We start from the raw sequence: 27537 nt of genomic DNA on the forward strand, positions 1-27537 counted from the left end.
GAGAGAGAAAGCAAGAGGTTGGTGGTGGACGATGATCCAAAGAATGGAAGAGCATGCGCGCGTGGGAGTAGTACCTTATTCGTCGTAGAGCTCCCGCCAAGGCTTTCTGTTAACTACGAACTGCCGATGGAAAAGGTTCCTTGCTATGTGTCAAAATTTTTCACGTGAACCAATGATTCCATCATTTTCTTACGGAAGTTAATTAAATATGTGAAGATTTTTTTCGAATTTTCAATAATCTCTATCGATCTTCTATCAATAATCTCTAATATATCCATTTTATCTCTTTACGAATATTATAATAATTCATATTATATAAAGATAATTTCTTTGAAGACTCGTTATGATATAATGTGTTATTTGTGATGTGAAAGAAGATTCGAAAGATGGATTGCGTGCTTCTTGATTGTTAAAAGTGAGAGGGATCAAAGAGGATATGACGAAGACGTGATAAATGAACAAAATCAAAGAAGAAAAATAAATGGTGGACAGGTTGAGATCGATATAATCATCATTGGATGTGACTAAGATCGTGAATGAATATCGTAACCACGTGGTTAAGTAAGAAAATCGCACGTGGGAAAATTTCGTTGAAATACGCGCGTTTCTCTCTCTCTCTCTCTCTCTTCTCTCTCTCTTTCTCTCTCTCTTTCTCCCTCTCTCTCTTTCTCGCGTTCAAAAATGTTGTTGGAATTTCGTTTTGCTATTTTTCGTTTGATTCATCTACACGACGTGAAGATTGCAGATTATGGAAGAAGATAAGGTTCGAATAATTAGTGAATGTTTGATTATCGCATGCGAATAATTACAAAAAAAAAAAAAAAAATAAGGAATTATTCTGTAAAAAAAGAAATTTGAATTACGGAGCGTATGATGATTCGAGTGGACAATAACGTGAAAAAGAAGTTGAAGTAAGTTGGGAAGACGAGTATTCCGATAATTGGATCAGACGAACGAATAAGTAGAACGATACTTGGACAGAAACGGCGAGCTATGTAGAGAAAATCAACGAAGGAAATTCCATAAGTATTCGCAAACGTACTTCAAGCTGAAAATCTACAGGGAAATATTCGTTCGTATCATGGTTTAACAGTGGTGAATACATTTCGAAAGAGAAACCGAGAAAAGTTTGATAAGTAGCGTTAGAGTTTCTGATAGTGGGAATAATTAATTCGTGCTAATTAACGCCCCAAGGACAAAGAGAGCAAACGGGAGAACAACCGAAAGAAACAAAAGAGAGAGAGAGAGAGAGAGAGAGAGAGAGAGAGAGAGAGAGAGAGAGAGAGAGAGAACAAGCGACAAAGAAGAGTTCAGTTTCAATTTTAGCAACTATTTTAGCAACGAGAAAAGAAAAATTTTTCAGTTTGCAGTAAAAAGAGAAAGAAGAAATAGACGAAAAAGAAAAAGACGTTTCACGATCGTTATAGGATAAAAATACACGAGAGTTTGTATGGGCGTATTTATAGGAGGGACAGCTGTGATAAAAAATTAAATAGTTTCAATTAACAATGAAGATTAGAAATTACGTCGAGATATCGTAAAGATATCTTTCTCTTTCAGGGAAGAAAGTAAAAATAAAAAAAGGTAAAGAGGGAGAAAAGTGGCCGTAATAGAAAAGTTAAAATTGCAAATCCTAGGAGTTTCATCGTCCTAGGTAAAATTACAGAAGAGGGAAACCTTAATAAAGAATCCAATAAGTTCAATTACTACTTGGATTATAAATTACGAGAAAAGAGGAGAACGGTGTTCCGAGGTCAGCTCTTCTCTCTTTTCTTTTCTTTTCTTTTTTTTTTTTTTTTGTTTTTTCTTTTTCTTCTCTTTGAAAGACAATCGGTCCGCGCGAAAGCGTCGTAGATTTTTCTCCGGACAAATGTCAAGTGAACGATGAACCACTCGAGGGTGCAGGTGCGCAAGTGGGCCGCCACTTCGGTAGGTGAATCGTGCTCCAGGTGCGGAAAGTGTCTGACTAAAATGCAGCTGATACTACTGGCGGTGCTACTCTACTCCTCACCGACGACAGGTGAGACGACTTTAATCTCGTCGAGGTGATCCCAAGTTCCCTCCCACTCTTTCTTTTACCTTCGTCTTCTCATCTTTCTTTTTCATCTTCTCCTTGTTCTTCTTCTTCTTCTGCTTCTTCTTTTATTTCACTTTTTCTTTTTCTTTTTCTTCTTCTTCTTCTTTCATTTCTTTCTTTTCTCCCCTTTTCTCCTTCGTTTCCTCTTCTCTTTGACTCTTTTTATCTTCAAAGACCATTTACATTCGTCTTTGCCACACTCCATTACATCCTACTCAGACGTAACCCAAACTTTTTTCTTACTTTTTTTAGAATTAATGTTTTCCCCAGCTTTGTTATTCAAAATCGATAAAATATAATCTTGTTAAATGTTTATTTAAATCTTCAAATTATAATATGAAAAATATAACAAAATTATTCGAACTTATCTAAAATTACAATTAAAATTTTATACCTTATTACGTTGTTCATGCGAACATAATGATTCAATCAATTTCAAAAGCACACGCTCGAAAGTTAATAATATATTGTAATACATTTCCTCTAATTAAAAAACGCAGTAACGGAGGGAAATCGTGAGGAAAGTTGAGAGCATGAAAAAAGAAAAATAACTATATCATGTTCATTCATTAATTGGTTTATCCATTCTCTTCAAAGTACTAATAAATCCAGAAAATCAAAACCGATTGCAAATTTCAAATAGAATGGTATTTGAAATAATTCTTTAACGCGTAGGTGATATATCGTAAAAAGAATAAAAAAAAGCATATTTACAAGTCGTCGAACGAATTCATTAAATTGATAAAAAATGAAAAAGTCGAAGTCGTGTGTAATCAACGTATGAATAACTCAGACTTTTATAGGGCGCCTTCAATTATGAATATCGAACGAATATTCATAAATTGTAGGCACTACACTATTGTAAGGAAGAAAAGAATAGAAACCGACGAAGGTAATAGACTGCTAAATAGTTGTCTCTCTAACGTTTAAAAGAGAAAAAGTGTGAGGGAAAACGTTCGTTTTATTGACGGTTGAACAAAAAGAGAAAAAGAGAAGAGAGAGAGAGAGAGAGAGAGAGAGAGAGAGAAAAGAAATAGAAATGGAAAAATCTGCGGGCAGTGATCGTGAGAAAAGTTGCATGAACGCTGACGAATGCCGCCGTCGTGTACGCGAAACCAGGAGGCGATTATGCAAACGGCAGCCAATTCGATTGAAGTGCACCGCAAATAACCGCAGTTTTACCCTATTCGACTAAATGCGCGCGAGAGGCCTGCTCGGACTACCGCCCATTAGAATATCATCCACACACATAAGCCCTATGCAACGCCTCCGAATTCTCCATATATGTTCTCTGCAATCTCCCTCTCTCTCTCTCTCTCTCTCTCTCTCTCTCTTTCTCTCTTACTCTCGCTGTACACGTACAAGTACGCGTAGAATATTCACGGATGAGGACCATTAATTTCGTATCAGTGATCTGCTCCACGATTTCCGTAGCATTCCCTTTGTGATTCTACCCGCGAATTTATCCCTTATCGGATTGATATTATCCTTGATAGCGGAGCGTGTACGAAAAAGCAACGGTTACACGGCGATTGACCCTATGCGCTCGATTCTACTACATTTTATTTACGTTTCAATTGCAATTTATCGAGTCGTTCGCGTGACTTTTCGATTGTTCCTTTTTTTTTTCTTCTTCCTTTCCATCCATGTTTCTTCTTATTTCACAGATTTTTATCCTGATTGTTTTTTTTTTCTTTTCTTTTTTTTTTTTTTATTAAGAACTTTATAAATTTTCGTTAGAGTTAGTGTTTCGGTAGAGAACTGTTATTTTACTTCTTTTCTTTTTTTCCTTTATTGTTCAGATCGATTTGAAATAATTTTCAACGGTTTCTCACTGAAAGACTTCTTTTTGGTGCGTGGTATATTCGTTGTGTTTTTTGGAGCGTGAGATTCTAAAAAAATGTACAAATTTCCATCTCCCACTCCGTTGATACTTTTAACGAGAAAAATCCAGCCTCGTATCGCACGGATTGAAGTTCAAGTGATTTCACCTGCGTACTACCCCCCTACAACACAAAACTCTATGCGGATATCCAAGATAAGCGTTGCATGCAAGAACGAACATACGCGTCGGACTTGCAGATCGATATATTAGTCATTAATATAAAAAAAACGAAGGGTTACAGGCAAGTAACCTATAAAAGAATAATAAAGCAAAAAAGAAACGAATCTAGATTATAAACTACGTAGATGGGAATAAAATGAATTCCATTAACGAAGCAGTCACATTGCGCACGAGTAAATCCAACATTCGACCGACCTCGACCGCACGTCATAATTCTCCACTTGAAATAAAATAAATTGATTAACACAAATCGATTAACATAAATCCAATATAAAATAATTGACGAGCTTATTCAAACCTTCGTATTATGTTAATTAACGAATTACAGCTTTAAAATAGTCTCGTCGTTCTATATACACGAATGAATAGAACTTTAGTAAAAGATTTGTATAATGCATGATTATTAATAATAATAATTTCAATTTGTATAAACGATTTTCACGTTTCATACGTAAATATTGATATTATTAAGGTTATCCGAAGATTACGGTGCCTGCAATATCCCATTTATTGTAGCGGCTATGTTCTCCGAGTAGGTAAATATATCTACGTGAACAAGGGTTTCGAGTACTATTTCAATAGAACTTAAATATCAACGTTCGTATATACAAATATTATACCTGTTCCATCCTGGAAACAAGCTTTGACTCGCTACTGTTTATATTCGAATTCTCGTTCGCGATCATTCGAAGGAGATACGGTACAGCGAATAGCCATCTATGTACATATGCACCTACATACATATATACATACATACGCAAGTTTTATCGGTGGAAACGTTTCGCAAGCGTGATATAATAGATAATACTATTTTTTTGCCCTCTTTTCTTTTTCGTTTTTTTTTTCTTTTTTCTTGGTTTATTTGTTTCTTTCTTTTTTTCCTTTCTTTCACGAACTCACCGTAGCGTTACACGTATTTCATTTCGTATAAACAGAATCTGATCGAGACCTACGATTCAAGAGCTAAGTTTATCTGAAGAAGATAGACTGAAAGATAGAAGACTGGTGTAAGAGAAAATATCACACGCCGCGTGCAATCTATTATCCATCCGTACGGATAGACTTCGCATGCAAAGCGTTCGTGACTATGCGTGGATTATAGCGATGCGCGACAATACCGTGATAACGAATGTATGCACACATATGATGATCCGGAGCCCAGCTTCGAAATGTGGCTCTGAGAAGACGGACAGACAGACAGACAGAGAGATAGAGAGAGAGAGAGAGAGAACGAGAGAACGAGAGAGAAAGAAAGGCAGAGAGAGAGAGAGAGAGAGAGAAATGGGAGGGGTGGGATGAAGAGAAATGATGGAGGAGGAAGAGAGAAAGAGAGAGAGAGAGGGAGAGAGAGGGAGAGAGAGAGAGAGAAAGGGTAATCCTAGCCAAGATGCGATCTGTCTCAACATGCGCGCGCCCATTTCCCTACCTGTCACCAAACCCCCATCACCTCCATTTCACTCCCTTTCGTAGCCCATTTCGCCGCGCGTTTCGCGATATTTCCTGGCTTCTATTTCCTCGAGTGCATCATTTTCATACGTAAACACGTAGGAATAAGGGAAATGCTCAGATACGCCACGGCAATAAGATGGATAACGTCTTCTTCTACATCGAATCGCCTAAGGCTATTTCTATGATTCTTTTCATTGCTTCGCTGTGCTTTGATTTTTTTCTCCTTGACATTTCGAATATGAATTCAAATATGAATTTCGAATATGAATTTCGTTGTGATCGTTGATATTTCTTTCTTTTTTTCTTTCTTTTTTCTTTTTTTATTCTGTAATAAAATTGAACAAAAATTTGTTTAACAACTTTAACACACACATATATATATATATATATATATATAATACAAATGACTCTGAGTGTTAATAATTTTTGTTCTGTTATTTCTTTTAAATATTTTCAATTTTATTGTCTAGTCTTTCAACAATTTCTCGAAAATAAATCATGTTATATAATTTAAGATAGATATACGCGTATGTGTACATATATATATATATATATATATATATATATATATATATCAAATTTGTCTATCTCTTTCTCTACTATTAATTCCATATAAGCTTATATTACGCTATAATCAGATCTACAATGTACTGAGGTAGTAACATCGCGGTTGCACGCGAGTAGCTCTGTGACAATGGTTAGGACTAACAATAGAACTCATAATAGCTGCGTACAGACCGATACTGAAATTATTGTTGAGTTATACACTGAGGATAGAGGAAATAAGAGAAGGGGAAACAGAGAGAAAGAAAAAGAAAGAGATAGATAGAGAGAGAGAGAGAGAGAGAGAGAGAGAGAGAGAGAGAGAGAGAGAGAGAGAGAAGGAAAGACAGAAGGCACGCATGAAAGCTTGTATATATATATGTATGTTTTTGTTGTCATTCAAGATTTCGTTTGACTCGTTCATTTATCGTTCACGAGATCACTTGTCTGCGACCATAATTACTTTTTACTCTTTGGAATAATTACAGTCGTTATTTGCATCGATACCTTTGTTTCTATTAATGGAATACGTAATTATATTTTTCTATAAAGTAATTTACTCATTTTCTCTCTCTCTCTCTCTCTCTCTCTCTTTCTCTATCTTTCTTTTGTTATTATGTATGTTTATTTTTACATATACGTACTACATATATATATATATATCGACAAGGCAACTGAATATATGTAAGAGTATTTTTAATACTCATTGTTGTACGATTCGATGCTCGAGATAATTCATTCTTTCGTAATTTTCTTTGTTCTCCCATATTGATTAACTTCAACATTATGGTAAGCGTTTAAACGCGAGCCTGCAAAATCAGTCGAATTCGATAATTCACATTCGTGCCACGTGGGACGCGTTACCTTCTCAATGTAAACTTCTGTAAGTTATGCGGATTATTGCACGTCCGTGTTATGCAAATTAGCTGTCGTCTAGTGAACTTTTGCGAGATGACAAGAAAACACGTTACAGGAGGGACTCGCGTTCGTGTTTGTTTATATTGGTCCATGCTATGCTAGATACCACAACGAAACTTTACTCTCCTATCTCTATATAACCAAAATATTAACATATATATATATATATATATAGAGAGAGAGAGAGAGAGAAAGAGAGATGGCCAGAAAATATAGTTAAGCATTTTGATACGTAAATTCAACGAAAGTATCAGTCGAAAGGATTTCTGACATTTTTCGTGGACATACATACATACATACATACATACATACATAGTACTATATAATTCACGTATAAAAAATATATATTCCGTTGGTACATTAAAAAATATATTTATTCAGGAATATAATCTATAATCGGAGTGATTCATAATCGTTCGGTGGTGAATGATACGTGTAAATGCAGTTAATTATTTGCTTGGAGGTATCATTCAAATTTTATGAGAGATGTCATACGGAACGATTGTTCGTGTTAACATTAATTACTTCCATATGTTTCAACGATTATAATCATTTTCATTTCGTGGATTTACATACAATCAATATCGTAAAAAGTTTTGTAGCTCGATATAGAAGGTTAAATTATTATTGAAATATTTAAAACGTGAGAATTTTAATCGTCTAATGACCATCAGAAGAATTTCTATCTCTCTCTTTTTCTCTCTCTCTCTCTCTCTCATGGTCGATAAACCTGACGTGTAAAAAAAAGAAAAAAATAAAAACCAGAAAAAAAGAATGAAATAAAGGAGAAAATCAAGGAAAATGTGTTCTCGGTATAATACGCGTTGTTGGCGATGACTAATAATAATTGGAGATAATAAAAATATTCCCTTTTGGGATTCTTTGTTCCTCTCTCTGTTTCCTGCGTTCCTTTCTCCGTTCGTTGCTGACTGACTCTTATCTCGTGTTGTTGATATATATATATATATATATATATATATATATAGAGAGAGAGAGAGAGAGATAGAGAGATAGAGAAAGAGGACGAAGGAAGAGGGAAACGAAACTCGACAGGACGAATTTATTATTCGCGGACGCGTGCTCGATGTCGTTCGCAGAAACAATAGAGAAAACGAGGAAGCGCGGAGAGGTCCGTCTCGTTGAAGGACCACTTTCGACTGTCGATCTCGTGTTTGCTGGGTCGACCTTTAAGGCCTCTTCAGATCGTTGTCACGTTTACCGCGTACCGCGTTTCGGGAAACTGGCATGAACGATAGCTGACGTTAATCCGACCATTTACCTTCAACGAGTTTCCCTCGATCTCTTACTCTCACTCTCTCTCTCTCTTTTTCTCTTTGTCTTTCTTTCTCTCTCTCTCTCTCTCTCTCTCTCTTTCTCTTTCTCTCTCGCTCGTTCTCTGTCGTTTTCTCTATGCTACCCCCACCCTAACCTCTCTCTCTCTCTGTCTCTCTTTGTCTCTCTTTGTAAATCTATCCGCTTAGGAGTTATCTTCGAAGAACTTCGCAGCTATTCGTGATCTCTGTCTTAATATTGATCGACGGTAAATCAATCTTTAATATTATTCTCTTGGCTTTAATTCCATAAGATTTTAGATTGATAATGTTTTATACAATTTGTCGTATAATTTTGTAAATAATTCTTATATTTTCTTCTTTCTTCCTTTTTTTTTTTCTTTTTTTTCTTGAGAAATATCTAGATATTCAAAGTAATTGGATCGTTGAGAAAAATTAAATTTGTTAATTATTCGTACATGTATTTTTACGTATATTTACGTATATGTAAAAGTTACGTTAACGTTTAATAAAAAAAAATATTAATAAAAACGTTTAATAAAAGACGTTTAACGATAATAAAAAAGAAATTTTTTTCAATTTTCGAAAGGAGCCATTTGACCAAATGTTTATGGCTTATTTAGTTTTTGTATTTATCGATTCACCATTATTTTTTGTTTTATAGATGATGGAAGAAAAATATTGGCAGGAATCTTTCGAAAATATTTTCATCAAAATAATATTGATCGAGATCTGATCGTCATCGGATCATTCAGTCAATAAAATCCTTCGTATTATATTTACGTTCCTCGAATCGTAGGTCTGTTGATGACAGATAGAAAAAGATATGAGACCCGCGTGCATTCGGTCGGATTTATTCTCTTACACACGGCATATATATGCTACAAAATTCACTCGTAGCGCGAACGTGCGAACGATCATTCGCGTGTGAACATGTATAACTCGTAAGCATGCGCTTGCGCGAACACGCGTGACATGTACGCAAGCTTTTGACCTCGATCGTTGGTGCGTTAATGATACTTTTCGAAAACTCATACATAGACATACGCGCTCCGATATACGCGCTTCTATTTATCTCTCCTCATCGAGGATCATCGTTTTCTGCAGCAAATTTATATTTAAAGTTCGTACGGAGGAAGAAACGAGAAGAGAAGCAGATTACAAAAAAAAAAAGAACGATTTCAATAGCGGTTAAAAAAAAAAAAAAATAAAAAAAAATCCCGGAAAGAAAGGAACGAAATAAAACAGAACAGAAAAATTGTTATCATCCGCTGTCGAGCGAAGATGTCGCGATGAAAAAGTAATCAGAGACGAGATAACAAAACGATTATTATTCTTCGATTTATTTTTTAATTATCAAAACGAATACGTGTACCATCGGGTTATTAATGGTGTTCGCTGAATAAACTATGTTCGTTTCTACGCGTTTGTATCTCGTACGTTATTTTTAATTTTTACGTGAAAGAACAAGATTGATTTTATTGAGGGACGGCGAACGACCCTCCAGAAATCTGCTCTGTTACTTTCTGACCCGCCGATCGAACCACCCCGCCCCACCCACCCTCTAAGTCTGCCCATACAATCGCCAATTTGTAATTTGTCATCGATGAATCTGCGGACAATGAAGCGTAAAGCGAGAGCTTTTTCATTGATCGACATTGTTAGTTCGATTTGCTATCTAACTTGGCCGTTCCATTGAGTGTCCCTCTATCCCTTATCCCTCATTCCTTTTAAAAAGTGGAGTCATGAGAATCTTAACTATCTATCATTTTTCTGACATGAAATAAATATCACTATGAAATGACTAATTTATAGTTTTTCTTTTTTGTTTCTTTTTTCATTTTTTTTTTAAGTTTCTCCTTTCTCTTCTTATTCCCTTACGAGCGAAAAGAAGTAAACGTTTTAATTCTTTCAATGATATCGTTTAACCAATAGAGAAATTATTAAATTATTTATTCAAATGAGGATCATAAACGTATTTGTTCAGATGGTAATAAAAAGTAATTTTATTTTTTGAATAAATCAGACGTACAAAGTGATCAGGTTATTTTTTAAAATCGAATCTGCAAAGACTGAACGGAGAATGAGAAAACAATAGGAATTCTTTATTGAAAAAGTTTACATTGGTATGCTTCATTCAATTATATATATATACACATACACGTATATAGAAACACACATGTGATAGGGAATATGCCAGACATTTAATTTATTGTCCTGGGATTGCATAATTGAGATAATTGACAAGCTTTCCAAACGATTTACTTTTGGCTAACATAAGAAATCTAAATGAGAGCCCGGATAGTGTCGGTAAGAGAAAAAAGAAAAAAGAAGAAGAAAGAAACGGAAAGAAGGTCTTGGACAAGGGAACCATCTCGAGAGACGGGAAGAAATGGCGAAGAAGAAAAAAGAAAAAGAAAACGAAAAAGAAAAGAAAAGAAATTTTAAAGGTTAAAACGCGTTCCCTGGTCCAATGTTTGTACGCGCTCGTTAACGTCGTCGAGTCAAAGTCGTGGGACAATACCATGGCCACTTCGTCGTTGTCTCTCTTTTCTTCTCTATTTCTCTTTCTTTTTCTCTCTCTTACCCTTTCGGTCCCCGTCACGGTTGGGCTCGTTAGTTTATAAGATCCGTGCTGGTTTCAACCCGATTCATTAATGCCAATTATTCCAGCCTGAATGTCGGAGTCGTTGCCTTTATTAAGAGAGAAAAAAATCGTCTTGAAGACTTGACGTATACTTTCGAGACTACAAGCGATCTCAAGTTTCGATTAAGATAGATCGATTGATCTCTTTGTCCCTCTCTTTCTCTCTCTCTTTCTCTCTCTCTCTCTTTTTTTCTTTCTTTCTTTCTTTCGTTCTTTTTGTTCTTTTAACTTTTTTTACTTCAATTGTTTAATTTCAAGACTCATTACTCGCGTCTCGTCTTTTCATGTAATCTCCACGTTGTTTAACAAATACTTCAAAACAATGAATTCAATCTAAACGGCACACGATTGTTATTTGAAATAACATTTGCCGAATCCATCTATAGGAAATTATTTTTATTAGGAAATTATGCCTTTTCAATTTTGATTTGACGTATCTACAGATATATGTATGTATAATGATAATAAATATAATGCCGTAATAAAAAAAAAAAAAAAAAAAAAAAAAAAAAAAAAATTCTAGTTTATTTGATCAACATATATTATACATATCTTTTATACAATTTTAAGTATTGATTATTACCATCTAAATAAATAAGGTTAAATAAGAGATCGGATTTATTAGATACATCATAATTAAACACCTCTCACGATTATATTAATATGTATAACGTAATTATAAAGATGTATTATCTCGATGAGTTAGTAGAACGTCGCTTTTCAAAAGCACTCGCGAAATCTCTTTTAATTGCACTCTCACGTACACAAAAGTTTCGCGACTCAGTTTGTTTGGAAAGAAGTTCCTACCGAAGTTTTCTATCTTCTGGCAATACGATTTTATAGAAAAAAAAAAGAAAAAAAAAAAAAAAATAGAAGAAAAAAAAAAAGAAAACAAATAAGAAAAAAAAACGCGAGTGTAATATTATAAAGTCAAGATTAAAAATTCTACGAAAATGATATCGCTTAAATACGCTATATTTCCATACGTCGAATTCGAATTCATTTTCCGAATGGATTTCAAAGTTTCATACTGATCGATTTCACTTTATTCGTGATTGGTCCAGGAAAAATGTCGGGGGAGGCAAAAAAAGAAGAAGTCAGAGAGAGAGAGAGAGAGAGAGAGAGAGAGAGAGAGAGAGAGAGAGGTTGATTTGAAAAGTGATGAATCAGAGATAGCTATCGACTCTCTTGATATCCTCTTCACGGACATAGAAAACCTTCTGCATCGAGAGTCTCGTCCTTAACGTAAAGATCGAATCTAGATTTAGTACTTTGGATTTCTTGAGTAGCGACACTTTCAGCCTTTCGTAGAATCGAAAAGTCCATTCTATGAGTATAAGAATTCTTTTTTCTCTCTCCCTCTTTTTTTCTATTTTACATTCACTATTTCTCCCGTTTTCAATTTTTATTAAATATATGTATAAATCGACAATGCATCGAAGAATTTGCGATTATTATCTTTCAAACTTTGTTCAGAGAAAAAATAGAAAAGTATTTTTTATTACGTCGACTCGTATGTAATTCGGTGTTACATTACGATATTAAATCATATTAATCTTCTAATAAAAAAAAGAAAAAAAGAAGAAAGAGAAAAAAGAAAAGAGAAAAAGAAAACGAATCAGTAAAATAATCGTATATCGATAACCGTTCCCCTAACGTCCTAAGAAATTCTTTAAACGGACATCCAGTTCCCATAAAAAATTCGTTTTATCCGATCTCATAAATACATCAGCCATACATTTCTACGGCGATAAAAGGCCATTCTTGGTAAAACGAACGTAACCAAAAGGCACGGACGTGATATAATTCTTTCGTACAACGCGTAAGTATGGGGTAAAAGAAAAAAGGAAGGAAGGAAGAGAATGAAAAAGAAAGAAGGAAAGAGAGAGAGAGAGAGAGAGAGAGAGAAAGAGAGAGGACAAGAAAAAGGGACACCAAGTGAATTAAGTGGTTAAATCGCTTATCTCTTTATATATCCTCTCTCAGAAAAATCTTCGCGTGCATCAGAGGATAATCTTCGAACGTGACAGAGAGAAAGAGTATGTGAGGGAAAGAAAGAGAAAGAGAGAGAGAGAGAGAGAGAGAGAGAGAGAGAGAAGTGAAAGGAGAGAAATGAAAGAGAAGGAACGATTTGAAAACGACGGAAACTCGATGACTGAATGGCACTCGGGGATATAGTTAGATACAGGGTTATGGTAGGGTTAGAAGGAGATATAGGGACAATTGCGTCGCGGTTGGTTCTCGTTTTGAATATTGAGAGGGAGAACGCCATCGTCTCGTTCGCCTGCTTTCAGAGGCAACATTACAAGCACTAATTGTGTATTCGGGTTGTACCAATGGGACTTCATTATCCTACCGATGACGGTTCAGGGACCGTTGGAGAGACAGGTAGAACAAAAGGTTAGAAAACATAATTAAAAATGATGGACTGGCCGTCAGTAGGCGTGTTTCGAAAATATTTTACAAAGATCTCGAAAAGAATTTGAAATATTGATAAGGCGAACGTTCTTCTTCTTCTTCTTCTTTCAAAAATGTTTTGTATATGTATATATTGAAAAGCTTTATCTATAAGAATCAATGATATTTTAATTTGATATAAATAATGTATGAATTTAGCTATATACGTGATAGTGTTAAAATACATTATCTACATCTTATGTCGAGTAATATCCTTTAAGGGATTATTGTGAGTTTTCATATTACATTCAAGAACGTTGTGAATGAGAGACTATGGTAAATGATAATGTCGGTTTTGTAGTGAATTAATATCAATAATTTGCAATGCAAATTTGGAAATATTAAGGATGTCATACGATTGGGAAATCTGACATTGTTAATGAATTAATTTGAACGCATCCAATAACTTTTCCTTCATCTTCCATCTTGTACATCTCTTATCTTTTTCGCCCTCACACTTCTCACTTTTCGTTTTTTTTTTTCTGTCTCTCTATAGTAACGGTCGCTATCATCAGCTATCTCGTTATACAAAACGACGAACAACGGATACGGTTGTTTCTCCATTGTCGTGATTACAGTAGTCCTCCTACACTGTCATTCCATAGCAACTAGCAATTGTGCTCGACTACGATTCTCGCAAAGAAATACGTATAATCGAAACAAATAAACGAAGTCGAAGTAAAAGAGTAATTAAAAAAAAAAAAAAAATAAATAAATAAATAAATAAAAAAGAAGGAATATAATAATGATAAAAGCAAACTTAAAAGAAATCTTTTTCTTTTCGAATATAACTCAAAAGTCAAAGTCCGTTTTATTTTATCCATATATTACTAAAATGTATACTCGCGCAAAGAGTTATAATAATCTTGTAATATAATTAATTATGATATTTATATAACGAAGAATTATAAAATGAAATGGTTTGAACATTTTAACGTCCATATTAAATGAAAATTTTTTCCTTTATTCTTTTCATTTTTCTTCTTTTGCCAAGGACATTCCTGCGCATAGATATATGAAGTATCGTTTTTCATATTTTTAATCTTTGCTCATGCGGTTGGTACCTGAAAGTTTCGTGTCCCACGTAGCTTCAGTGATAACTAAGAGATGAGAAAAGCAATTTCGTAATGGACCGAAGGAGGGATGCCAAGCATTGATTATCTTCGCTAGGACAATAAAAGTGAGTGTACTTTATCGTGACAGAGGCTTCAAAATTTTCAACTCTTACGATAAACAACGTTTTAACAGAGAGCTTCAATATTTCTATTTATTTCGAGATAAACGTTACCGACAAAGCGATGATGAAAGTCGACCGGCGTCGTCTTTATAAGTAGCTTAGATTAATTTGATGTTTTTCTTTGTCTAGAAGGAAGGAAGGAAGAAAGGAATAAAGGAGGGAAGGAAGGAAGGAAGGAAAATAGGAACGAAGGAATGAAGGGATGAATTTCAAACTCAAATTAAAATTCAAAATGAAACGGGTAGAGAGAATGAACGAATTACATGGAAACCTTAACTTAGTTGATTTTCTCTATATAACATAGACATTGTTTTACAGTCGTCTTAGTGTATTGAAATTAATTATTGCGTAAGACATTAGAGCCTGTCCGATAGTAGGAGCCAATTTCTCGAGGGTCCCTTGGGGGCTTCTGCATCTGCATCGCGAGTCGCAGCTGCATCTGCAAAACAGGGTGGACGCGTGATACTAGTAGCCACGTGTTGTCGTTGGGAGCACGTAGGACGAGAAACGAGGCCGAGAGGACGATAGAAAGATAGAGAGTGTGAAGAGAGAGAGAGAGAGAGAGAGAGAGAGAGAGAGAGAGAAAGAGAGAGAGAGAGAGAGAGAGAGAGAGAGAGAAAGAGAGAGAGAGAGAGAGAGGCAAAGGGTCTGCTAGAGAAGAAAGGGAGGTAGAAGAGGCCTGATGAGATCTAGACAGTGGGTAAACTCGTAAGCAATTATCCGTAGAAGGATAAGGGTATGAGGAAGAGGAGAAAGAGGGAATGAAAGAGATAGAGCTGGTTGCAACGTACTCCTTGCTTATAACAGTATTCCTTATTCCTCCCGCGGGATCGTTCCCGAATTAATGCATAGCCCGTGGCTAGAATACCATGACCGATGATAGAAGGTAAGAAAGAGATAGAAAAGAGAAAGGGCTACTTTGAGAACCAATTATCGAACGAGCTCATCCCTTTGCTACTTTTCTCTTTTCTTAGATCATTCTTTTACCTTTTCATCAACCACTTTCCACTGTTCCCTTCATTCTTATCGCACTCTTTCATTACCTTCCTATTACTCGTCTACTCGATTACGATTTCACTCGACCATTTGGTCATTTTCATTTTTCCTTTCCTTTGTCCTCTCTTTTTCATCTCTCTCTCTCTCTCTCTCTTTCTTTTTTTTTCTTTCTTTTTCCTCCTTTTTCCATCTGAACGAATTTCTTCGATGGTTGCCCGTTCATTTCGATGAAATTGCATTGTATGAATATATATATATATATATATATATATATATATAAATATTTTTCTCTATTTCGATATTGCATGTATTAACGTGTATATTATGCAATATGTTATTACGTAAAACGTATGATTCTTTGTGGGACAGGAAACTTTTTAATTAGAATATCTCGATGTTAGTTGTTTCGATTAATGTCGTTTGCTTAAATATATGCTTTTTTTCTTTGTGATGTATTATATTGAAAGAATCCAAATGCATGGTTGTTGCGGATAATAGAATCTGTATTTATCTTGATTCTTTCATTTATACATATAAGTATTATGAATTAGGTGTATCTCTTTGATGTATTCGTCATTGATTTCAATAGATAATGAGCATTTGTTAAATACGAAGTTTCTTTGTGTCTTTATGTTTCAACATTCGTTGGATTATACACGAATAGAAATATAAAAAAAATAATTAAAGTAATCTCTAATCATATTTCTATAATTTAATTTCTTTTTAATCGGATACGTGTGTTGGCTTTAAAAAAATATATTCAGTTCTTAATTAATGACAAATGATAAAATAATCAATTGTAGTTTAACTAATCGTAATAAAACAGGAATGTCAATTTATTGGCTTGATTTTTAATTTATCAATTATCTTCCAATAAACGCTTGTTATCCTTGATGATGATATCTCGATTGAAATCAATGAAGAGCAATGATTTGTAGCATATTACTTACTTTAAATCATAAAAAATTTTATCGTTATAAGATATTGATGTCAATCAATATAGAGCACAAAAGAAAGAGAAATTACTTAAGAATTTTGTTTGTTTTTTTATTTTTCTTTTTTTCTTTTTTTGTTTAGATTAAATTCTATCTGCTTCACTTTATTACAATTAACTTATTGAAAAAGTAACGATCTCGAATCGATTGAAATTGAAACACTACAGTAATTAATCGATGAATTATAGTTTTCGTTTCAATTTTAAAATAATCTTGAACATATAAATACAAAAACAAAATGGTAAAAGAGAAAAGGCGGTAGGTGAGGGGGGAGGGTGGGAGAGGGAAGGGGGGGGGGGATTTCACACTTCAGTAGACGTAAATTTCATGCACGTATTCTACTCGTAAATTACAATTTAATCTATGTACGAATGCGCTACTTCATTACCAATTTAACGTCTGCGATAAATTATTAGGAAAGGAAATGTATAACATGCATATATGCATTTGGTAATATTAATAGCGAGAATGGTATCGAAGAAAATGTATAACTTCCGAATAAATTTCGAATAATTTTAATTAACATGCCGCATAGCTCTATGTGATGATATAAGAATAGAAAAATTACATATTATATTCTTTCCTCCATCTCGGTTTTTATCTTTTTCTCTTTCTTTCTTTCCGTTGATTTTTACAAAAAATTATTAATTCATTAACATGCCGCACAGCGTGATAACGTAAGAATGAAAAAATTACAAATATTAAGCTATGTGATATTATTTCTTCTATCTCTTTCTCTCTCTCTCTCTCTCTCTCTCTCTCTCTCTCTCTCACTCTCTCTCTTTCTATCTTCCTCTCTATCTATCTATCTAGTTCTTTCACTATTGATTTTTATTAAAAAAAAAACAAAAAAAAAAAAAAGAAAAAAAAAATCTGTAACATCCACCGAACGAACGTATATGAATAGGTAAGTATAAGTAACAACGTTCAATCATGAAATTGAATGTAATATATCGGATCTATGTTATTCTTATTAATTCGAAAGAGGATAAAAATAAAAAAAAGAAAGAGAAAAAAAAAAGAAATTTTATAAGAAAAAAAAAGAAAAAAAAAAAAAAATCTATTTTTCTTTAAACCAGGACAACGTAGATAAAAAGTTTTAAGAAGAATCTCGCTTATTATGTTCTTGAGTAAGTTAGAATAAGAGTACCGTTCTTCTTTCTCGGTGGATGATGCGCAAGCGTTAGTTAACAACGTTTCTCGTGCAGCTGGTTAGCTGAATTAAAAAAAATGTGCTTGCGTAGGACAAAGAGGAGAAATAATACTCTCGCGTTTTATAGTAGTTGTGGAGGAGTAAGTGGAATACGCGTACATATCAGTGAGTTTAGTGTGAGAGTGGCGTTAAAGTGTCCCCTTGACGAGTCCCGCAACGGCTTAGTAAGAACAAGAAACAAGAAGAAGATATGGCGACTGACCACTTGACTTCCTGACCCGCCCACATCTCTCGTAAACCACTAGGCACCAGCACTGGTAGAATACGAGCATAGCCTTTCAACAAACGATTACGAAATTTCGGCCAATTTGCGTCAATAAAATCTCCCTCTCTCTCTCTCTCTCTTCCCTCTCTCTCTCTCTCTTCCCTCTCTCTCTCTCTTTTTCTCTGTCTCTCTTAATCCCTTTTTCTCTTTGTCTCTCATTGAAGCTGACGACGCTCGAAGCGTTCGCGTACTCTCTCTTTTTCTCTTTCTCTTTTTGTCTTTCACAGGAACTGACGACGCTTGAAGCGTTCACGTCGCTTCGAAAACGAACAAACTTGAAACCTTGGAAATTGATTTTGCTCGAATATATTTTGGAACATTTAAAAAAAGAGAAAAAAAAAGGAAAAGAAAAAGGAGAAACAAAAACAGAGAAAGGTGAAAACAATATAAAAAGAGAGATAAAAACAAAATTACTGAATAAAGAGATAGAGATAGAGATAGAGAGAGAGAGGGAGAGAGAGAGAGAGAGAGAGAGACACCCACACGATAATTTATCGATTACTATTCATTAACTTATTTTACCAATGAAATTTCAAAGAAATTTCACATTTCTTTTTACAAGGAATACGTATAGTACGTAGACGAGATAAATGATAAGCTTTAATCACGGCTGATTTGACTGGTTCGTAAAAGCTCACGAATAAAATGAAAAAAGAGAAAATGAATCGACTGGCGCTATCGAGTCCCACATTTTTCGTATTCAACGGGCAACCATCGATTAAACGCTATCATTAGAGTTAACGTAAAAAAGTTGAGATCGCTTCTACTCGATCGGAATATTCAGTGAAGAAGAAGAGAGAAAGAGAGAGAGAGAGAGAGAGAGAGAGAGGGAGAAAGAGAATGAAAAGGGAAGGTAGAGAATGCACAAGGGAAAGGCAAAACAAGAAAGAGAGAGATATCGTGATAAGCTATCGCCTATTCGACGAATGGGTTCGTTTGTAAAAAATGGCTCGTGGCGACGAGAACATGAGATTCCAATCGCATTCGAACTAAAAAAAGAAGATCAAGAGGGAAAGGTTAGGATCAAGCAGGAACGCATGGAAAGCAAATTGTTGGAACGCGCGACGATAGCAAGTGAACGGAATAAACGTGCTACCCTCGTACTCTACTACCCTCTCTCTTTCTCTCTCTCTCTCTTTTATTCTTCTTCCCTCTCCCTTCTACCCTCATTCCCCCACTCTAGTTCTCTCGTAACCTATCGCTTTTCGTTGTACTATACGTCAACGCTCGAGAGCTAACGTACATAAATATATACATACATACATACATACCGAGACCTCAAACGATCAAAGCAACGAGTTCTCCGTCGCTCTTTCTCTTTCGCCGAATTTATTGGTCGATTAATTAGCGAACAAATAACACCGTTAATAGTGGTTACCCGTAGCACTATAGTTGCACTCGTATTTGACCTAGCTAGGCGTAAACTGGGAGGGAAGGAAAAAAATGCGAAAAAGAGAGAGAGAGAGAGAGAAAGAGAGAGGGAAGAAGAAGAAAAGAAAAGAGAAACTTTGCGTGAAATTGTTGCATCATGATGGTGTATGTACGTAAGTATGTATGTATGTATGTATGTATGTATGTATGTATGTATGTATGTATGTATTTATATATATATGCATATACGTTCATATCACACATATATAGATAAATAATACTCTAACGTATAAAGAATCACGATAATGTAATTTTCTTTTTTCATATTGTTATAACTTATCGATATTAATGAACACATTTTTAAAATTTGACGAAGAAACGGTATATTATATATGCTTAATTATTTTCCACGTTTTTACATCCACTTTTACCCTCGATTCGTTAAACTCAACAACGTTTGCGAAGGAAAAGTTTGAAGAACTTTCATAAAACGAACTTAAATTATCTCGGACCGTTTTCTCGCATGATCTCACCACATCAAGGATCTTATTATTACTAATCTTTTCTTTCTTTCTTTCTTTTTTTCTTCTACTTTTCTCTTTTTTCTTTTTTTCTTTTTTTTTTTTTTTGAAATCTTTCCGCGAACGAACCGTCGATCGTTATGTGTTTATTTACGTATGTACATGTTATACATTATTGCGTACAATCAATCTTTATAAACATCAAGTAAATGTTATTTACAAAATGAAAACATTATTTGTACATTGAAAATTTAGATTCAGTCGTATACACAATGAGGCCTTGATATCGTTCAAGTATGACGTTAACTTTCAATATCAAAGCATCAAAGTATATCATTTTAAGGAAATGAAGTAAATCAAAATCCTTTATATTTTAAAGATTCTCAATACTCTTGTCGCATTAGTATCTACCTTTAATGAAGAAACGATTCGAAGCTTCTCATTCATTCAATCTCTCTCTCTCTCTCTCTCTCTCTTTCTCTCTTTCTTCCTCTATTCATCTCTTTTAGTATAACGCCAGAGCAAACGCGACAGGAAGGTGGATCGCGTTGGAGAACCATTGTCTTTCGTCCTCTGGCCCGTCGCGTGGCATATTAATTAATCTGGTGATTATTAAACTAATTGCCAGCGTAATTGGTACGCCAAGAACCCATCTACTGTTCCGAACAGAGATAGAAAGTGAAGAAGATAGAATAGAAGAAAAGAGAAAGAAAGAATGATCAAATTAAAAAGAAAGATAAAGACTATATATAAAGAAAGAAAGAAAGAAAATGAGAGAGAGAGAGAGAGAGAGAGAGAGAGAGAGGAGGTAAGCAAAATGCTTGTCTTCAGAATTTTCGAATTGGATGGATGGAATAAAGAAGAGATAAAAAAAGTAAAATAATTTCTCGTTGGCTAATATAATAAATATATTCAGAGTTTTCTTCTCTTTCAAGTAAAACAATTAATTATGAACGGTAATCGATGCAACGATCATTATCCTCACCAAACTAGTACTTAGTTTGTAAAATAAAGAGTATAATATTTAATACATAACTTTTAATAAGCCGTATAGTTTTACTTTACTAATAGTGGAATTAAGTTTAACGCCGAATATGATCTACTTCGAACTTCGTTTAAGTACTTTGAACGGAAGGTGAATGTGTAATTATAACGATTATCGAGAATAAAGTGAACACAGAAAATTGAGCAAGTATAGTATGAGCAAAATAACATGCATACATATATACGAGGATATAAATGAACGTCAGAAAGAGATAGTAAAACGAGAACGTTCCTCTTTGTCCTTTTAATCCGAGAATTTTTTGTATAATACACAATTGCGAGAAACGTAATAATTTCTTTGACATTATTTTGTATAAAAATATTCTAAAAAATAATATAGATCCATATTACGTAGTGTATTTCGTCATAGACAAAATGATAAAAAAAAAAAAGGAAAAAAAAAGCAAAGATTAATTTAACGAACGACGATGATGAATCAACTCTTTTTTTGTCTGTTTTTCTCTCTGTTTTTTTTTTCGTTTTTTTTTTTTTTTTATTTTTTCTTTATTTATTTATTTTTCATTAATAACAGTTATTTTAAATAACAGGCAAATGTAGAAAAAAAATCTTTTGTATCAATTTTCACATATTCGATAACACTTTTTTTTTTATTTTATTGCAAACCAATAAAATAAATACTGTAAAATGCGTTATACAGTACAAATCAGGAATATATACTGCTCTTGGTTGAGTCTACAATATTTGCTAGTTTCGACAATTACGTTAATTAGAAAACGACTTGATGCAGAAGAGTCTAACGCTTATAGCTGTTAATACAAACGATATATTGCATTAGATACATAATGTGTTTGTATACATACAGTTTCGTATACGAGCTATTATTTATCTTGATCATTACAACGTTAATTGAATCATGATATATAAATAATCGCGGATGATAAATAAAACATATTAACCATTTTCGTATTTTTGAGTGACGTGTAAACATCATTCTTGGGGGGTGGTTAGCAGGTTTATTAATTTATCAAAATGAACTTCCAAATATAGTATATGTTTCCGTACACCCTAAGGACTTTGTAACGGAGCTAAGGCTGGAAGGGGGTGGACCCTATTGTATCGCAATTAACTACCGCCTGTACTAACACAAAGGTCCTGAAAAGGCAACGAATTATTTAAAAACTCTCGTTATTGTTCCGCGAAGCCTCTGGTCAAATTACCACCAAACCATAGGGAATTCAGTGTAGTATCATCATAAGAATAGGCCACTGTACTAGTAAATACGGCATCACGAAAGAAACCTATTATAAAAGCCTCTTCATCTTCTATCCTTTTGTTTCGGAAAATTCTGCTGTTGGTTATTATCGAATCACAAAGTACGGAAGCATTTATAAACAGTAAAAGTGCCTTTGGTTAATTATTGCAGAGCAATTATTCTGTATCTTTGTCTATTCGCTAAGACGAAAATACGACCGATTGGGATTATAACGTTGTATCAACGAGAAATAATGAAATAATATAATTACGTCCTTATTTACACTTTTTCGAATAATTATATATCTTACGTAGATATAAACGTGTTTGTCTATGTACATTGCCAATAATTTAACTATGAAACGATATGAAATTGGGACGGGGGGAGATAATTTTTTTACTTTTATATTCTCGGCAAAAGCGAGAAAAAATATCGGGGTGAAAAGATCTTAACGAAAAGTGTTATGAACGTATAAATAATTCAACAAAGTTTCAACCAATTTTCTTGTCGAATAACAAGCAAAAAATATTTTGCATTCTATCGATCGCTATAGAACACCAACCGGGAAAGATCTTAATGAATGTTTGCTGCAACACAACCTCTCTCAACTCTCGGACCAACATTTCGTTCCACCGTTCGTTGGTCTTTCCCTCTTTTGCATTTTATACTCTGCGCAACACGCTTCGACCCGTTGAATACACGATTTCGACGGCGATAATTACACGTACGGTTGGTTAAACGAATATTTTTAATTACGACGATGTTTGCGGCAATCGTTGAATGACGATTGGTCCACAATAAATGCATTAATATTCTTCCATCGTACGATCGATCGAAGTAAATGATTATGAATAAAAATTCATATTATTTTTAATCCTATATTTCTTTCCTTTTCTCTCATATTTCGATTTTTCATTCGATCATCCTACGAATATTTTCGTATAAGATTGAATTCATTAATTGTCAATCATATTTAAACGAACGTTCAAACGTGCGACATTCGAAGTTAACAAAGTGAAATATAAAAATAAGAGACATTCATTTTATCAATAAATCGGATATTGTTATTGATATTTGTTAATAGTTTTTTTTTTCATTTTTTTTTCTTTTTCTTTTTATCTTTTACTCTTCGTACATTGATGTTTATTAATCGAGATCTGGAGCTTTCTAATTTCATTATAGGAAATTTCCGCATATTGAATTTTTCCAAAACGAGGGATGGAAATAATTCTCACAAGTGGGGCGATACGCTTGAAAAAGTAGCTCGAGTAGGTCTCGTTAAAATTCTCAATTCGCAGAAAAACGCGGATGCAATCATTCACGAACTAACCGTATTTTCGTTTCCACATTTGCATCGGTCAGTGCGTTTTAGTAAACGTTATAATATTGTAGTAGGAGCTTTATGCTCGAACGCCTATCACCGATCTCGGTCGGTTTAACATAAACGTTTTCAAGAGATTCTGCAATCGTATAACGGATTAATAATGGAAACATTTACAAAATAATAACGTAAAAGCATCTACAAAAGTCTACGTGTACGTAGTAAAATATTCTCTCGCACGTACTACTTGCGTAGGATTCTCATTAACCTATTTGTTTAATGTTTTTTTTTTCACTTTTTTGCCTTGTACTCGTAAGGAGTATGAATAATTGTCATGCGAAGAAGGACATTTTCAGAGAAATGAAAAGGAAACATGTAAAATATTATATAAGATTTTACGAGAAAAATAATTAATGAATTTAATCGGTCATTAAATTAATTTTCACATTGCCAATTGAAATGACACAAGAAATTAAATTCGATCGATTATTATAATCCTCGAAACGTAGACGAATTTAAAGACATTTAAATCATAAATATGATTCAAGATAATAACAACGATGATTATGAAAGTGTTTTAAATCATACGTTATTCGTAATTTTAAGATATTTTGATTAATATAATTAAAATTATTTTATACATTTGAAAAATTATTTTTCATTATAATGACAAACAGAAAAAAGGTAAATGGATAGGTTTATTCTTGAGAAATAATCTTTTCATGTAATTTTAATTGCAATCAATTGAAATCAGAAATTGGACATTAATCGTAAGTTAAACGCATTGCTGCAATTTAACATATGTAGATTACTTTCCTAATTACCTTTATAATTTATGTCTATATATATGAAATTATCAATAAAAATTATATCGAAATGATGATTAATATCTAACGTTGAATGTTATTGTATCGAGCGTCGTTTCAAATATTAAATATGAATAATTTGAAAGAAATATATGGAAACAAGGTATTTATTGAAATATTGAGTAACATAATGTTTAGTATGAACGAACGTACAGGGATTATAGTCGTAAATATCGTTTTATTAAAAGATCGTCTAAAGTAACGATCGTTCGAATTGTTGCACCGCATGTTATTGAAAGGATTTTCACGAGTTGACTTAGAACAAATTCGGCTATATTTTTCACGCACGAGCGGATAATAATTCTCGCATGTTATCGATTATTTCAGGACAGGATCCAAAAATAGTGAGATTGGACGTGCCAACGATTGCGGATCCAAGATGGGAAGAAGTCACCTTGCAATGCGAGTACGATCTAGGTGGTAAAGATCTTTATTCGGTGAAATGGTTCAAGGATGAAGTTGAATTCTTCAGATTTATGCCAAGCTCTACTCCAGTTAGCGAATATTTTCCCGTCGAAGGCATAGTCGTGGATATTGCTCAAAGTAATGGACGACAAGTTAAGTTACTGGGACAATCGAACAATCGCGGAGGTATGCAATTGAATTATTAAAATGAAAAGATTATATTTTTCGTTTTCTTTAATAAAATATACGATAGAAACGTAAAAGACAGTTTCCATTTTTCTTTGATTTTCGACCATATACTTAAGTTTATCAGTTTTACTTCTATTCCTTTGTATTCATTATTTATATTAATTAATGGTGTAGATATTTTTTTAAAGTAAATGATCAATAAATATGTGAATATTTTGATCGGTATAAATAATTATATTTTTGAATTTACATGACTATGTATTATGTACCGATATTTTATTACAAATGAAAAAGAAATGATGACATGTCGGAGATTAAAAATATGATATGACTTTTCTGAAATCGATAGAAAGAATAAATCTTGCCGGATCTTATGGATGCGAGGTGTCTTCGGAGGCTCCAAGTTTTCGTATGACATATGCCGAGGCAAATATGAGCGTCGCAGTGCTACCGACAAAACCGCCTGTTCTTGACGGATTTCGACCTTATTACGAGATCGGTGAGGTTCTTGAAGTAGCGTGCACATCTGCATTGAGTTATCCATTAGCAGTGCTAACCTTTATTCTCAATGGCAAGGAGGTGAGTCAAGCGTAATTAATATCTAAATAAAGTGTAGGTCTTAGAAAAACGCGAATTACATGGTTATGCGTGTACGTCTTTTAAGAGAAAAAGACTTATACCCGGGAAAAAAAAAGAAAGTATTTGATAAGTTTAAAGGCCTTAGAAAATGAATGAAATCACGAGAATGTATTTTCGGAGAAAGTTCGAAGATACATAAAATTATCGTAAAATAGATATATTAGCTATGTTCGAACCTGCTTATCTCTCTTATCGCTTCACAAATAACTTCATCCCTTTGCTTTATTCGAGAGAAACAGATACGATTTTTCATGTTACGCTTTAAGCACCGCAATTACCTTTGGCGTATTGCCAAAGTACCTAAATCTAACGTGATTTGTGTACAATTGCAATTTCCATTGCACCCATCCAATGGCATACTTTACTACTGTACATCTATATCCTCTCGTAACAATGTCATAAATTTTCAATCGACTGACCTAAAACCACACATTGATATTCTGAATATATTTATAATTCTTCTATATATATATAAATATATATAATCCTTTATTTCTCTTTTGTTTTAATCAAGTAAATTAACGAGATTGGAATTATTATTATTGATCCTATCATTCATCGTGTTTAAAATTTTTCTTATGGATTATTCCGATTGTATTCTGAGAGAAAGAGACAGAGAGAGAGATTTCTTTTTTTTTCGTTTAATTTTCTTTTTCAATTTTACTTTTTTTTTTCTCTCTCTCTCTCTCTCTCTCTCTTTCTTTCCGGTTATAAGATATATAGCATTGTGATTTTTATCTCGAAAACAGGTAGACAGAGCGAAAACGACGTATTTACCAATTACTGGATATAACGAAGAGATGCTGATATCAGTCTCACGATTGAGTTTCTCTTTGCGTTTGGAACGGCAACACTTTCCTGGAGGAACTCTTCACTTGGTCTGTCAATCTTCCTTACCAGACATACCGAACGTACGAGCCTTCAAGACAGAAAAAACTGCTACGTTAGCGGCGAGTAATCAAAGACTTGCTCAAGAAGCTCCGAAGTCGGCTTCGAGTACAATTCTCGTCCCTTCGCTCACAATGCTATTGTGCTTCCTCCGAATTAGTTGGAATTAGCTTGATTGGTCGATCGATCGATTGTACTTGGTACTTTGAGTTTTAAGATTGAAAGATCTATCGAAACATTCCCTGATCGATCATTTTTGATCGATTCTTGTCTCTACCGTGATAACTTCTCTCGTTTGTGTCTAATATCGTGCTAATCAAAATCGAATTCACGATGCTTCTTGTTCTTAGTAATCGTCGCGAATATAATAATATTCTCTATTAAAAATTAGTGAATCAAATGAAAATGTGTTTTATTTTTAAGGTCGTACGTTTTATTGATTCTTTATACAAAAATATGCTATCGGGGAAATAATAATAATAATAATAATAATAATAATAATAATAATAATAATAATAATAATAATAATGATGATAATAATTATAAAAACAAAAAACAAGAAATCCAATTACGGAGAAACGTCAAAATTATTCGAACCATTGAAAATAACTTACGAAATAATCATTATTTTGTAATATTTATTTATTCGTTCTGATATAATCTGAGGCTAATTATTTGTATACACGAATACACAATACGGCGATAATTCGTTAATCACGGACCAAGCAATACGAGATTCAGGAATATTCATTCAATGTGCCAAAGGCATAAATTAAATCAAATTTTTGATGTTTCTCTATACTACCTTATGCCGTGAAAGCAAATCGTAATAAATGCTATTCTAATTTGACTGCCAATACTTTTTCATTATTGCGTGTTCGACCTTAGCTAGATAAATGATATGTTTATATCGGAATTTTTCAAGG

At 33.7% G+C, this 27537-nt stretch overlaps 1 protein-coding gene across 7 annotated transcripts; it reads left to right on the forward strand.

The window, feature by feature from the left end:
• Positions 1-27468, forward strand: LOC124424483. Of its 7 annotated transcripts, none has more exons than XM_046963589.1 (5): positions 1-561; positions 1315-2020; positions 24818-25081; positions 25434-25663; positions 26473-27468. In XM_046963589.1, exons 2-5 carry the CDS (start codon positions 1885-1887, stop codon positions 26779-26781), a joined length of 939 nt encoding a protein of 312 aa, XP_046819545.1. In that variant the 5' UTR covers positions 1-561; positions 1315-1884; the 3' UTR covers positions 26782-27468. The 7 variants fall into 7 exon arrangements, with proteins under 7 accessions (XP_046819545.1, XP_046819556.1, XP_046819566.1 ...); XM_046963600.1 differs by having other exon boundaries at positions 1339-2020; XM_046963610.1 differs by having other exon boundaries at positions 1364-2020.
• Positions 27469-27537: the final 69 nt, after the last annotated feature.

The sequence above is a fragment of the Vespa crabro genome, chromosome 1, assembly GCF_910589235.1.
Source record: "Vespa crabro chromosome 1, iyVesCrab1.2, whole genome shotgun sequence".
In the NCBI taxonomy this organism is placed as follows: domain Eukaryota; kingdom Metazoa; phylum Arthropoda; class Insecta; order Hymenoptera; family Vespidae; genus Vespa; species Vespa crabro.